General features: G+C 44.0%; 1 protein-coding gene across 2 annotated transcripts in view; it reads right to left on the bottom strand.

Annotated features, from left to right (window-relative positions):
* Positions 1-15,441, bottom strand: part of KIDINS220 (kinase D interacting substrate 220) — a 144,438-nt gene that overhangs the window by 92,376 nt on the left and 36,621 nt on the right. For both annotated transcript variants that reach the window (XM_044291774.1, XM_044291775.1), the window contains exons 9-16: positions 9,546-9,644; positions 9,342-9,440; positions 7,931-8,029; positions 7,576-7,753; positions 7,264-7,428; positions 6,320-6,499; positions 2,896-3,061; positions 1,565-1,716 (exon numbers count right to left, since the gene is read on the bottom strand). In XM_044291774.1, coding sequence (XP_044147709.1) covers positions 1,565-1,716; positions 2,896-3,061; positions 6,320-6,499; positions 7,264-7,428; positions 7,576-7,753; positions 7,931-8,029; positions 9,342-9,440; positions 9,546-9,644 — 1,138 coding nt within the window. The remainder of the gene's footprint in view (positions 1-1,564; positions 1,717-2,895; positions 3,062-6,319; positions 6,500-7,263; positions 7,429-7,575; positions 7,754-7,930; positions 8,030-9,341; positions 9,441-9,545; positions 9,645-15,441) is intronic.

The following is a 15,441-nucleotide window of genomic DNA, read 5'->3' as shown; positions in this document are numbered from 1 at the left end:
AGAGCGGATCTCCGGTTCTGGACTCAGAGTTGGATCCAAAGTAAAGAACCCCTCTCTTTGATGCCCGATGTTATTCTCAAATGCAGTGACCTGAAGTGAAAACCTAATTTACTTCCAAACCAGGCAGAACTAGAGTTGCTTCTCTCGGCTAAGTGCCCAGACCTGGCCCTCTGATGGTTCAGGTATGCCACTGCTTTGGCACAGTCTGACTAGACCCATGCAAGAAGATCTGTGAAACAAGAAGACCAAGCTACGACTTCCAACAGATAGTGCTCCCATGTCAAAAGAGAGCTCAATACTGATGGAGACATTTTTATTTTTGACCCAAATCAGAATTCCGCGCATCCTTGGTGTATTTACTGCCACATGAAGTAATTCTTATAATCCACATACAGCATTTGCCAATACATAGCTTTACTTATCTACTATTGGTTGTAAGTTAAATCCTGGGTTAGTCCATTTAAATCCAAAACTACATCTGGAGTATTACAGTTCAGTAACCAGGAGCAATGTTCCAGCTCACAGAACATATGCTCTAAATAGCAACACACGGGGCAGCCTGTCAGGGTGTATGACCTGGGCAGGGAACATTAGATACCCCTGCTGAAAGGAAAGAGTAAGATGGCATAATCTTACTGCACAGCAGTATATCACTGTATATACTGGGTTGTTGTATGATCACTGTATGGTGATATTTACATTGTGCATCACAGTTACTTATTTTTTGCAGTGCATTGTGGTGCTGTTAATTTAAAGAGGTTCTCTGCTTTTTACTATTGATGACCTATCCTCAGGATAGGTCATCAATATAAGATCGGCGGGGGTCAAACACCCGGCACCCCCACGATCAGCTATTGAAACTAGAAGGCAGTGCTCTTATGAGCACTGCCTTCTATGCTCTGTTTACCTGGTCGTTACAGTATACCGGCGGCGAGCAGTGTAATTACAAGTATGGCGTCCCCATTCACTTCTATGGGACAGCTCTGTCTGTACAAGTGACTACTGCAGACTCATCCCATAGAAGTGAGTAGGGACGCCATACTTGTAATTACACTGCTCACCAATTGGTGCGATGAGCAGGTAAACCGAGCAGAGACGGTGGCGCTCATAAGCGCTGCTTTCTATTTAAACAGCTGATCAGCGGGGGTGCAGGAAACCCCTACGATCTGATATTGATGCCTATCCCGAAAATGGATCATCCATGGTAAAAAGCAGACAACCCCTTCAAGACAACTTCTATCACAGTTACTTATTTTCTGTAGTGCCTAGTAGTGGTGTAAATTTAGGCAACTGTATGGAACCCTATTTGGGTACTATACTAATAATGTTTTTCCAGCTTCCCAATTCATTGTATGAAACAATAAATGGTGCCACTGGGAAGTACAACTTGTCCCATAAATAACAAACTCACATATGGCTACAGGAATGAAAAAATAACTAAGTTATGGCTCCTGAAAGGGAGTGAGAATAAAATGAAAATGAAATGAACATGAAAACGGTTTACAGCACAAAGGTGTTAAATCACCTCTCTATCTCTAGAGAAGGTGGCAATGTGAACAGGTACCTGGATTTTCTTCAGTTTTGAACACTCTGAAGAGTCGAGTTGCTAGAAAACCAAACTCTCTCTCACAAGCATCAGACAACGTGGCTATCATCTCCGCCATGGAGGTCTCTCCCCCAACACTGGATAATCTATTATAGTCAGTAAACAGGAACCTGAACAAAGAGAAATCAACACAAAATCAGTACAGCAATAATAAAAGCATAAAGGGAACCTGCCATCGACTTTATGCTGCCGCACAGACAAGCTCATTTCAGCAGTGTGTTATTCAAAAGGTAAAACTAAGTGGTTGCATCCACTCTAAATGTAGAGTCTCCAAAAACAGCCGGCGGGCGTCTCCTCTTTTAGACAGTAGAAAACTTTGATCACAGACTTTTAACCTCTCAGACTGCAGGGTCAACTGTGACCACAGCATCTCAGTGGGCATTTACCTGGAGCAAGCTGCTCGTGCTGACCAAACATTTCCCCCGACCATTGCAAGAGCTGTTCAGTTGCTTTGGCAGCTTGGGGATATCTGAGGGTTCCCTGGCCTGTGATTGTTAATTCTACGAAAATCCTATCCCACAAGCAGTGCTAAATTGGAACACAACAATTTTCCCTCAGACTGTAATGGTAAGCAGTCTACCTGCCTCTTCCAGTGCCTAATAGGCTCATGTGGTCAGAACTGCTGGAATCGGAGTGATCTGCTGCTGCCATGGTGTGCTCACTTACCGCATCCATAGGGTCAGCAAACAAAAACTGTATGTTGCAGAGCGGGAAATAGCACCTGGCTGCAACGCACCTTTTCGGCACTGGTCAGAAACCAGTTAAATTTATTACCAATATCTGCATATGAGCAGTCAAATATTACATATTACTTACATTGTAGACTACCTCTTGCAAAAAGGGAGATGGACAATAAATTTCCCCAGGTACTAGTCTCTACATAACTTTGGCGCTTGGTTCCACCAGCTGTGCGACACGGTTTAAACTACGCCAGCGTCCTTGCGGATGTAGTTTAAGACCATTGTCCACCCCATAAACTCGTGTAGAAAATGGTAAATGAGACAGGCCGGGCCCGCCCTCTTCTCCATCCACACCATGCCCCCTTTTACCAACACCACGGAAAAGCGGCGTGAGCATGGAAAAGTAACAGATTTTGTCACAAAACCCCATGGCGACAAAATCTTTGCAATAACTACGCCAAAAAGTGCCATATATTTCTTAATAAATTACCCCTTTTACATTTAAAAAGCTGGACAAATCCTCCAGATTCTATTTTTTTTTTTTTATATATTATAGAAAAAGAGTCAGGATATATCGATTTTAATTTACTTTTTCTATAAAAACCTCACCTTACTGGCAGTGCCTTGGTGGTCTGCTCTGGGAGCTCAGGAGGATTCACAAACATCAACTTCAATAGCAATTCCAGATAGCCAATATGTCGGGCCAGCCTTGTACTCAGCACCCAGGCCCAGTTCCAATTCTCTCCTTCCTGGCGGCCACCAAAATACACCACAGCTGTAAATAGGAAAAGAGCTTTCAGCAAGGTCCCACATTATTAGATCACTTACAGATCATTTTCCTACGAGCAACCCAGCTGTGTTGACCATGGTCATTCTTCTGGTTTCCGAAAAAATCCCTACCACCAATTTTCCAAAGGAAACCTTTTTAAGAACCAGACAGTGGAGAAAATCAAATTCAGCTAACCTCCCTGGTTCAGATGTTTTACTTTTACCCGGCAAGGAATAAGAACATTTAAGGAATGCAATCACTATACAGCCTTGTTCAGAAGGAGCCTTGAGTGTGTGGATGCAGGAACGGTGGAGAGAATTGCGGTCAACCTAGAAGACTGGCGCAATATGTTAGTTACTGGAAAAGTACAGTCCAAGGTTGTTGTATGCCAATGAAGCAGGTATGCTAAATAAATGGAGTTCTGCAACTGGCCTAAGATTACAAGAGTGAAGTTTGGTTGTGAATACGGGGTCAAAGCAATAAGACTAGACTTGTCAGCAAAATTGGACTTCAGTCTCAAAAACTGCTGTAGGGACAAAAGTAAGGAGAACCTCACTGACTGTGCGATACTGCGTGGAAAGAGATTTCACGTTTTATATGGGTTATAAATTGTATCGGCTATCCACAAGATGTCAGATCGTGGGGGTTCAACCAGTGGAACACCCCACAATTCTGAGGACAAGGGCTCACAAAGTTTCCTATCTGAATTAAGTAACGCACATTTTAGTCCCATAGAAGTGAATCAAATATTTGTCACCTATCTTAAGGCTATTTCATTGGAAAACCCCTGTAAATCTATAAAGACTAAAGGAAGTCAGTCAGCCGGAGTGAGGACTGTTGTCTGCAGTACTACAGGCAGCACGGTGGCTCAGTGGTTAGCACTGGTAACTTGCAGCGCTGCGGTCCTGGGTTTGAATCTGACCAAGGACATCATCTGCATGGAGTTTGTATGTTCTCCCCATGTATGTGTGGGTCTCCTCCATATACTCCGGTTTCCTTCCACACTCCAAATAATATACAAATAGACAAAGTGGCTCCCCATGAAATGAATCCTAGTTTGTGTTGGGGTCGAGCACCTACATGGCAGCCACTGACTTCCCAGGGAGTTGCCCCAGTCACACAACTACCCTTGCGCTTTGAGTCCCTTTGAGAAAAGCACAATGCAAATGTTTGTCATCATCATACATGAGAAGTACTACAGGTAAGGAGTCAAGATTGGTACTTCTCATTTCCATACTGCCCCTCATTTTGCCGCTGTGCCCTGGAAGAGCTCCTCTGAAATAAACTGTCCAGACTGCTGCAGTACTGCAGATAGTAGTCCATAAAGGGGTTATCCGGGAAACAATATTGATAACCTATCCACAGGATAGGCCATCAATAACAATTCGGCGGGAGTCAGAGTCCCCTCCGTTTCTGGATGCTGAAGAAGATATCTGGTAAGCGTGGCAGCTTCCCAAGCACAGAGCTGCAAAGCGTATAGCGTATAGGGGCTGTGCTTGGTATTGCAGCTCAGCCGCACTGACTTGAATGGAGTTGAGCTGCAACTAAGCCATGAGAGCGATGCACGGAGGGCCCCGCCTATTCTAACAGTTGATCAGTGGGGATCCCGGGTGTTGCAGCCCCTCCGATCGGATATTGATGGCCTATCCTGAGGATAGGTCAGCAATATTAATTCCCAGATAACCCCTTTAGTTACGCGAGAATATATTCAGTATAAATTTTGGACATGCTAAACTTACTGGTCATGTGGACAGTCCTATCCAGTAATTGAACACCTTCTCTAGACGAGTAAGAAAAAAACCAAACACTTGGCTAGAAGGTCCTGAATGTCGGAAATTTAAAATGAAAATATGACAAAATTAGACTGAATCATTTTCCCCAGACTACAATATGCCTGCAGATTGTACTGCACTTCCCATGTGCCTTAAATGCTTTCTTCCAGAAACATTGTCACCCCTGTCCATAGGTTGTGTCCAGTATCACAGCTCAGCTCCATTAAAGTGGATAGGGCTGAGTTGCTCTACCATATGTCACCTGTTAACTGGTGGTGTGCCGCTACAGTTTTATTTTTTTAAAGAAAGTAATAATAACACAACCGTAAAGTCGGTCACACTGTGATATTGTCTGAAATGCTAGACCCTTTAGATCCAAAAATTTATATTAACATTACTGGGTAGCTTATTTAAGTTAAGACTTAACATTTAATATGATATTTGAAATAAAATAATAGGCCCTTAAGTATTGAACACAAAATTATTGTAACCACTGGTCACACTAATCTCCTAATAGATGGCGGAGGTGGGAGAGGACCGTATATAGGGATAGCAATATGTTTGACAGACAGGATGAGGGGTATTTAGATGGAAAGATACAATACTGGGACGAAACCCTACTACGTCCCTTCAGTCTATTAAATTGAACCTGGCTGATGCTCTAACCCTAATGTCACCCTCCCTAAATGTGGACTGCCCAGCTTTGCCCAAAAGACAGAATAACGGTCATATTGATGAACGGCCAAATTGGGTTACAAAGGGGACATAAGAACTGGTTTAATACGTGCAGTGAGTATGGTCCAATATGGATCTCCTAAAAATATAGGGAGGGTGACATTAGGGTTAGAGCATCAGCCAGGTTCAATTTAATAGACTGAAGGGACGTAGTAGGGTTTCGTCCCAGTATTGTATCTTTCCATCTAAATACCCCTCATCCTGTCTGTCAAACATATTGCTATCCCTATATACGGTCCTCTCCCACCTCCGCCATCTATTAGGAGATTAGTGTGACCAGTGGTTACAATAATTTTGTGTTCAATACTTAAGGGCCTATTATTTTATTTCAAATATCATATTAAATGTTAAGTCTTAACTTAAATAAGCTACCCAGTAATGTTAATATAAATTTTTAAAGAAAGTAACCTACTTTTCTAATTCTACATTATAAGTTTCCAGTGTAGTTGGCGCGCTTTTCAGCTGCACTGAGTGAGCGATTTCTGATTCTCCCATTCATCTCGAAGGAAAATAAAAGAGCACATGCAGCCAATGCTTCAGCAAGAACCGTGACTGGGACCTCTGTGTTCCAAGGATCAGTTTTTTCCGATATACCGACTGATCTTACCTTCATGTCTAACATGCTATAAGAAAATGTATTAGCAGAAAAATAGGTGTCCATTTTGGGGCACAGGGGTCATTAAAGGGGTTGCACTATATTCATTATACATAAAAAAGGGCGAGATTTGTTTCTACTTCACACACAGACTTTACTCACTGAAGAATATGTAGAGAACGGTCAGCAAACTGAGTGACACAGATATCCCCAGCTTGACATTCACGGTGAATGAGAGAAGCACACCAACAGTGCTGCACATCATGAAAATGAGCAACACAATAACCCAGGAGAGCTGGAAGAGCGGCTCAATCTGCTGGCCAGCAAAGGTCTTCATCTCATCTACGGAAAAGGAGGAAAGAAAAAGTCTTAGAAAAGCTTTGGAGGGTGTGCAATGCAAAAATCATTTAGTCATCTATATACCCCCTACAGATCTACTAAATACTAAGGCTATGGTCATATCACGTACAGCACTTACAGACATGTCTGCAGAGATAGGGCTCATGTCCAGGACCCTTGGTGTCCCGTGCCCGTATGCAATACACGGGCACCGTTCCGTTGTCATTCCGCATCATGGATGGGGACCCATTCATTTCAACGGGTCCACAAATCCGGAGATGCGGAACGGAAGCACGGAACGGAACACTACGGAGTGCTTTCTGGGGTTCCTTTCCGTGCCTCCGCACAACAAAAAGATAGAACTTGCTCTATCTTTTTACAGAACGGAGGGATTGCGGACCCATTCAAGTGAATGGGTCTGCGATCCCCTTGCGCCTGCCCCACGGAAGGTGCCCATGCATGGAGGACCACAATTTGCAGACCACAGCACAGGCACGGGACACCAACGGTCGTGTGCATGAGCCCATAGATGTAAGTGTCCTCCTGACCTCCATCTGGCTGGTATGTGTTACTATACTGTATGGAATAGCGGAGTAGACCGCACTATTCTACGCAGTAGCATATAGTAAAGAAAAGTGTAAATTAAACGCACATTCTTTTTTTAAATGGAAGCCTACGGGCAATTTTCACAGCATGGCATCAGAGTCATCCACATAAACATGCTTTGTGTCATAAACATGCTGTGACACAATTGGTAGAAACCTTACCTTCAAGCTTTTTGAGCAAAAAGGACTTCCCACTCCCCCACTGAGCATACAGTCCGACGCAGATGGGGGGCTGCATTGTGGGCTCGCTGAGTATATCAGCTAGGGCACTACTGTACAAGTCATATCCCAGCATATCACCATCAGACTCGGTCGGAGAAAGATGCCCTGCAAAAGACCGTAGGTAATAAATGAACATTAAATATAAAACAAAATCAATTAAGAAGAGCAAAAAGGATGAATAGCAAAGCAGGTGTATATTGCGGGTGGGACTGGTATGGGGACAGACATATAATAACCAACCAAGTCACTTACTGGCACCAAATATCTGGGTAAGAATACTCTTCTGGTGGCTGCAGTCTATGTTGTAGGGGGTCTCTCCAGATTTGTTGGGCCTGTACAGCAATCGTCCATCTTTCGGGTTTCTCAGGAGCAGTTCTGCAAGTTTACGGCTTCGGCCTCTGATCGCGATGTGAAGCGGAGTGTCTCCTTTCTGAAAAGATCTTTTAGTTAGAATCCAGAGCACAAACCACATAGTGAACAAATAAAAGCCCTAACGAGTAAGGTGGACAAAAGTCACCTTCTCCTAAAAAATACTGTAGACAGACTAGCAAGAATGAAAATTATCCACATGTCACACAGTAATGCCCGGGTTAAACAATCCTCTTACCTTGTCCACTGCAGAAACCTTTGCTCCTTTGTCAAGCAAGAGCTCCACCACTTCTATATTTCTCATCTTGGTCGCTTTAATCAATGGGGTGTCTCCATCCTTAAGGCAAATACAACATGTTACTTTTTAGTGTTGGAATTCAGGGACCCCTCTTTTTTCTTTTTTTTTATTTGCTTTATATTATACCGCCACATACACACTTGCCAATTTATATTATATTACAGTTTTGTGTTAACTGGATTGTCTAACTTCAGCAAATAGCATTTATTATGTACAGAAAGTTAATACTAGTGATTGTCCATATTGCTTCCTTAATTTTTCCATCACATTATACACTGCTCGTTTCCATGGTTATGACCACCTTGCAATCCATCAGTGGTGGTCGTGCCTGCACACTATAGGAAAAAGCACCAACCTATGTGCAGTACCACAGTCCCAGCCACTGGAGAGGCCAACGCGTCTTCCAATAGTGTGCAAGCACGACCACCATTGATAGATTGCAGGGTGGTCGTAACTATGGAAATGAGCAGTGTATAATGTGATGGAAAAAATGAATCAATCCATGAAAAGAGGCATTATGGACAATCACAATACATTAGTAACTGCCTTGTATTAACTTTACATGATAAATGCCATTTGCTGATGTGAGACAAGCCCATTTAAATGCACTGGCAACTGCTACGGCATTCATAAGTATGCCCCAGCAAATGGCTATTCTAAAAAGACTGTCCTAGGGTACATCAATGGATGCTGAACTCTCTGCCCATTGTATGTTCTATTGGCAAAGGTTGCATTATAAGGGATTCCTCGGATGCTTACACACGTGAGCGGTCCAATCAGCAGCGATGGGCGTTGCGGCCAGACAGCAGGCGAGCTCCTTTTACTCCCTGGCTGTGACTGTGACCACTGCGATTAGACCGCGGAACAGCCAGGGAGAAGGAGACGGCCCCTGAGAAACATAGCCGTCTCATCCTCCGTGTAACGATGGTATGGATTAGCATACAAGGCGGAAAACCAGAATGGGGGCACAGCAGAGCAACGGATCAGCCCATCAGAAAATATATATATAAGCGGGAGGACATCTCCTCAACATGCCCTACACTGCCAGGACCTTATATTGCAATGTCAGGACTGGTGAAAGGTCCTCTATAACAAAGAATCAATCAAAACCCATAATGCCAAAAGATACCTGTTGGATGTTGTTACAGACAAAATAAAAATGAACTGAAAAATAAATGGAAAAAAAAAAAAAAGCCCAAAAAATTTATAAAATTTAAATAAATAAATAAATGAATGAATGAATGAAAATTCTTCATGGAGATAAAACTAATACTTTTTTGGTAAAATCTTATTCTGAATATAAGACCTTATTGACTGGTGGCATTTCCTTTTTATCTTGTTAATTCCTTACCTTAGTAGAGACCTCGGTGTCCGGGTTACACTGCAAGATGTCCCGAACCATAGAGGCGTTTCCCTTCTCCACAGCCCAGTACAAAGCAGTCTTGTTATCCTGAGGACCAGAAGAATATTAAGTTAGGATAGAAACTCTTGATTTAGGTATGTTTAAAGGCACAGGCATCACAATCGAGGCAGGTGAAAAAAGAAAATGGTTTACCTGCCCCCGGATGTCTATATCAGCGTATTTATGCAGTAAGGCGCGGACAATCTCAACGTGGCCACCGCGGACAGCTCCAATCAGAACAGTGTCTCCATTCTGTTACACAGAGAAAGAAGTGCTGTAATACCGACTTTTATATTAGGCTACTTTCACACTCGCATTTGGTGCGGATTCGTCATGGATCTGCACAGACTGATCCGTTCAGATAATACGACCGTCTGCATCCGTTCAGAACAGATCCGTTTGTATTATCTGTAACATAGCCAAGACAGATCCGTCTTGAACACAATTGAAAGTCAGTGGAGGACGGATCCGTTTTTTATTGTGCCAGAGAAAACGGATCCGTCCTGACACACAATCCGTTTGGCTCAGTTTCGTCAGATGGACACCAAAACACTGCAAGCAGCACTTTGGTGTCCGCCTCCAAAGCGGAATGGAGCCTGAACTGATGCAAACTGAGCGGATCCTTATTCATTCAGAATGCATTAGGGCAAAACTGATCCGTTTTGGACCGATCTCAGAAACGGAAAGCCAAAACGCCAGTGGTTTTCCTGGATTACGCACGGATGGCCTATCATAGGAAGCATAAGGCCAGCTGTAACACTGTATTATTGTAGGTCAAAAAATCCTGTCTGGCTTAGGCCTCATGCACACGGCCGTTGTTTGGGTCCGCATCGTTTTGGCGGCTCGGATGCGGACCCATTCATTTCAATGGAGCCGCAAAAGAAGCGGACAGCACTCCGTGTGCTGTCCGCATCCGTGGCTCCGTTCCGCAGCACCGCCAAAAAAATAAGAATAGGCAATTTATATTGCAGACGCCCGTTCCGTAAATTGCGGAAGGCAACACGGGCGCCTTCCGTTTTTTGCGGACCGCAAAAAAAAAAAAAAAACGGCACGGTCGTGTGCATGAGGCCTTAATCCGTTAATATCTCATTAGCCATTGGAAAATCTGATTTAGACCTTCATAGACACGGATGTAAAGCACAGCATTACGGCTGGAGACTATTACATTAGGTTTTATTAGTGCACTCGTCATCTCCCGCCTGGACTACTACAATCCTCCTCTGTGGCCTCCCATCTGACACCAATCTATTCTCAACTCCGCTGCCCAGTTAATCCACTTCTCCCCTGCCCCTCTGTTATTTCCCTTCACTGGCTCCCCATTGTCCAGAAAATTCAGTTCAATATGCTTACTACTACCTATAAGGCCGTCCGACATCCTGTCCCCCCCCCTTACATCTCCTCACAGGACCTCCTCCTCTGGTCTCATCTGTTCCTCACACACTCGCCTACTAGATTTCATGTGTTCCTCTCCTCTAGAGAGGGAAAACTTTGTCCAGCTCACCTCCCAGTGTTGTATAATCCCGATTCCGAAACCCTAGGGGTGTGACCCCGTCGCAGGCTGCAGGTAATTTAGAAGAAGGTCTCAGATTCAAATTGGATCCATGTTAAAACCGCTTCTTTATTAGAACATCATGTAGACATGACAGACTGCCACTTTGTACAACAGATTAGCGTTGACGCGTTTCGGGTACTGGGACCCTTAGTCGTAACGTTGTTGCACAGTGAGACACCCCAATATAAAGGAAATAGTTTTTTTCAAGTTTATGAACGGGGAAGACGGGAGAACCTATATTCTACGCCGTAATCTATTTTAAAAAATCGCAAGAAGTCCAAGCCACACAAAAGAGTATCAAGAGTTAGTTTCACTTCAGACACGGAGGTGTCGGACTATTCCAATGCAGCCGGGATCTTTGATCCGGAGTCTGGTGCTTCCGTTCCGCTGGCCTCACCAGAAGAGAGGGTTAATACAGCGTTATACTACAAAAAATCTAAAAATGAAAGAGATAAGAGAGAAATGGTGAACACACCAAAAAACGCAGAAGGAGAGCCGGACGGAGACACCAGACTACCGCATCCAAGATCCACTCGGCTCCAGACCAGACAAAAGTAAGCTCTGACCATCTAAATGTTGTAAACCTGTCTAGTATGAAACTAAGCAAAGATCAGGAATATGTGTTGTCTCTTGGTCTTAATTTTGCGCCATCCGCGCATTTTGATATGTTCTCCACAATGTTGGATATTAACAAATTTGTGCGTAACATTACGGTATCTCGGCACTTCCATGATATCCCTGCCCCTCCTGAACACCCGCCAGCACAGACAGAGACATATGAGGAAAATTCCTATAAGGATCTACTGTTCAATGAACAGCTGTCGTTGTGCTGTCTTGCGGGTCTACAGGAGGAGCAGGGAATCAGTGGAGATAGCCAAACCTGTTGTGAGATTACAGACTCGCAACACTAAATTTTATCCTGTAATGTCACGCACGAGCAGTATGGACATTTTCCAGGGGACATTGGAAAAGGAGTTGGAAAGAATTCAAAAGGAAATTAAGGTCACCAGATGTCCAGATAATCTAAGCCACTCCCACTTTCAGGCCCTCATGGAACTACAACAATGTAGTGAAATAGTCATCAAGATGGCGGACAAGGGGGGGGCGGTGGTCATCATGGACAAGGATACATATGGCAGCCAGATGCGGGATATGTTAACGGACGCATCCACATACAGGGTACTAACTAGTAACCCACTCAGTGAATATATGATTGAGTATATGTCTCTAATACAAAAGGGAAGAGATATGGGTGTTTTTACGGAAACAGAATATAGGTACCTGTGTGTGGATGCGCCCGTGACTCCAATTATGCATGCTCTGCCAAAGATCCATAAGGGTGTCCACCCCCCCCCCCCCCCCTCTTCGCCCCATAGTGTCTGGCCTGGGATCCCTGACAGAGCGCCTGGGCAGTTGGCTGGATAACATCCTCCAGCCACTTGTCAGGCGCACGCCGGGTTTCCTTAAGGATACAGCAGACGTGTTGAGAGCCATGTACAGCCTAAAATGGGAAGCCAACTATATATGGATTACGGCTGACGTTATAGCTCTGTATCCCTCCATCCCCCACGGGGTCGCCCTGATGGCCATGGAGTACCATCTCCACAGGTATACGGGATGTGGCCCCAACTACATTGACTATGTGTGTGAGGTCACAGCATTCCTGCTTATTCACAACTACTTCATGTTCGATGGTGTGCACTACCTACAGACACGCGGGGTGTCAATGGGGGCGAAACTCTCGCCCTCGTTAGCGAATTTAACCATGGCATATTGGGAGGAAAAATTCATATACAGTTTGGACAACCCTTTTGGGCATGGATTGGTCTGGTACGGCAGATACATCGATGACCTGCTCATGATTTGGGCGGGCGGTGTATCTGCCGTCCCGGACCTCCAGACGTACCTCAATGCGAATAATTATAATTTGCGTTTCACATGTACATCTAGTGAGACCACCATCAATTTCCTGGACTTGACACTCCGTGGTTGTCCAGGGGAGGTGGTGCACACCCGAACATACAGGAAAGAGGTGGCTGGGAATTCCATCCTGAATGCCAGGAGCCATCATCCCTTACACACCATCAGGGCAATCCCCGTGGGGGAATACATACGAGCAGCCAGAAACTGCAGTCTTCCTGCACTTTTGAATGAGGAATTTAATAAGGTAGATGCAAGATTAAAAGCTAGAAACTACCCCACCTGGATGCTAGAGAGGGGCCGAGCTATTGCACAGAGAAAGAATAGAGGAGATATGCTTTTTGGCAAAATAGAAGCACGAGGCAAACGGGATACCCCATCCAGGAGGTTGGGGAGGTATGGGGACAGTGACCAGGACAATGTACCAACGTTATCGCTGGCATATAGTAAGGAGTTTAATACAATTAGCTCTATAATTAAGGGCTGTCTACCTATTCTGTATGATGATGAAATACTATATAATGCCCTGAAATCAGGCCTCAAAATTGTTTCTAGAAGAGCCACTACATTGTCCTGCTCGCTGTCCCCATCCCTCTATACGGCTAATAGGATGGGAGCTAGTATGAAGTCTAGTTGGCTCAGATACAAGGGCTTTTCCAGATGTGGGGGTAACCCCTGCAAGACCTGCAATTATGTCACCCCCTCAAAGTCTTTTGACAGATCTGACCACTCCTGCAGCTTTCCAATACAAAGCTATATTAATTGCAACACTGCAGGAGTGGTATATATCATACAGTGCATGGATTGCGACCTAATGTATGTTGGAAGTACGATCCGAAGGTTCAGAAATCGCCTTCTAGAACATTTAAATTCTATCAGCAACCCTAATGCACTCAATATCTCGAATGCAGCCAGACATTTTATACATACACACGATCGCCAAGTAAGGGGCTTTAAAGCCTTCGTGATAGAGAGGGTCTTTGCCCCTAAGAGAGGGGGTGACCACCGCAAGAAACTCCTCCTACGGGAGGCGTTTTGGATTTTCAGGCTGAACACTAGAGTTCCACATGGCCTCAACTTGAAAAAAGAACTAATGTACATATATCAATAACAAGCAAGGATATATATAAAAAATATGTGCGCTTATGTGTACTATTCCTCTGTGTTTCTTCCTTCTCCCCCTCTCCCCTCCCCCCTACTCCCCCTCTTTTGTCTGTCCATCTGGTCCCCAGTTTTTGGTGCCATTATCATTATTGGTTTTCTCCCGCATAATAAGAATACAAAGCGTGGTATTGGTCTTCCAAGTAGAAAAATACTGTTACAAGGGTGAAGGCTGTATTGGTTATGTATAATATATGTTTTTATATGTTGCAAGAGTCGGTGTGTTCACACTGTGCGTTTCTTTGGACTTTCTCTGTTTCCTTTTCTATTGAATGTTCATGGGATTTGGATCAGAGTCCCCCAAGGGTTAACTTTTTGTTAAGTCCTAGCACAGTCTGTAATGCATCAACTCGGTAATGAATGGGTGGCAACTAGGGTGTGATGCACAGTGAGACGACCAATAGGGCCAATGCCGCCTCCCATGGATTGTTTGGGGGAATGGTTACCTATTTCCTTTATATTGGGGTGTCTCACTGTGCAACAACGTTACGACTAAGGGTCCCAGTACCCGAAACGCGTCAACGCTAATCTGTTGTACAAAGTGGCAGTCTGTCATGTCTACATGATGTTCTAATAAAGAAGCGGTTTTAACATGGATCCAATTTGAATCTGAGACCTTCTTCTAAATTTCCTCTCCTCTACTCTGGAACTCAGTGCCAACACCTCAGACTCTCCCCCAACATCCAAAGCTTCAAGAGTAACCTAAACCCCACCTTTTCAGGAAAGCCTACCATCTGTAATGGGCATGCTGCCCCCACAGCGCCACATGGGCAGCCTATATGCTCACCTACTGTGGCTCCCCTTCCCTTATAGATTGTAAGCTCTTGCAGGCAGGGTCCTCTACCCCTCTGTACCAGTCTGTTAATACTTTCTTATTTATTGTATTTTTATGGAATTAATGGTGCTTTCAAATAAATAATAATAATTAGTGAGTCTAACATATCACATTATGTACTATGCTCCCCCTGGTGGCAGCTGCAGGAAGTCAGATCCTGTGCCCATGTGATCAGAATGACAAACAGTACTCTGCCGCAAGTATACCCCGTACATCAACCTTTGTATAAAAAAAAAAAAAAAAAAAAAAAGAAGAAGTGCAGATAGGATGTGGACCCATTTATTTTAATGGGTCCACAAAGAATACAGACAACACACAGTGTGCTGTCCGCATCCATATGTCTGTTCCGTAGCCCCGCAAAAAAGATAGAACATGTCCCATTCTTGTCTGTTTTGCAGAGAAGGATAGGAATTGTTACAATGGATGCACAAAATACACGGATGCAACACAGACGGCATCCATATTTTTTGCGAAAAATGTGTTTTGCGGACCACAAAATACATACGGTTGTGTAAATGCACCCTTAATGGGTACATAGAATTATTATTATTATTTTATTTTTTTTATTGACTTTCTGAAAT

This window comes from Bufo gargarizans, chromosome 4 (assembly GCF_014858855.1).
Source record: "Bufo gargarizans isolate SCDJY-AF-19 chromosome 4, ASM1485885v1, whole genome shotgun sequence".
NCBI classification, from domain to species: domain Eukaryota; kingdom Metazoa; phylum Chordata; class Amphibia; order Anura; family Bufonidae; genus Bufo; species Bufo gargarizans.
The sequence above is the reverse complement of the archived record's forward strand: the minus strand, read 5'-3'. Positions and strand labels throughout refer to the sequence as shown.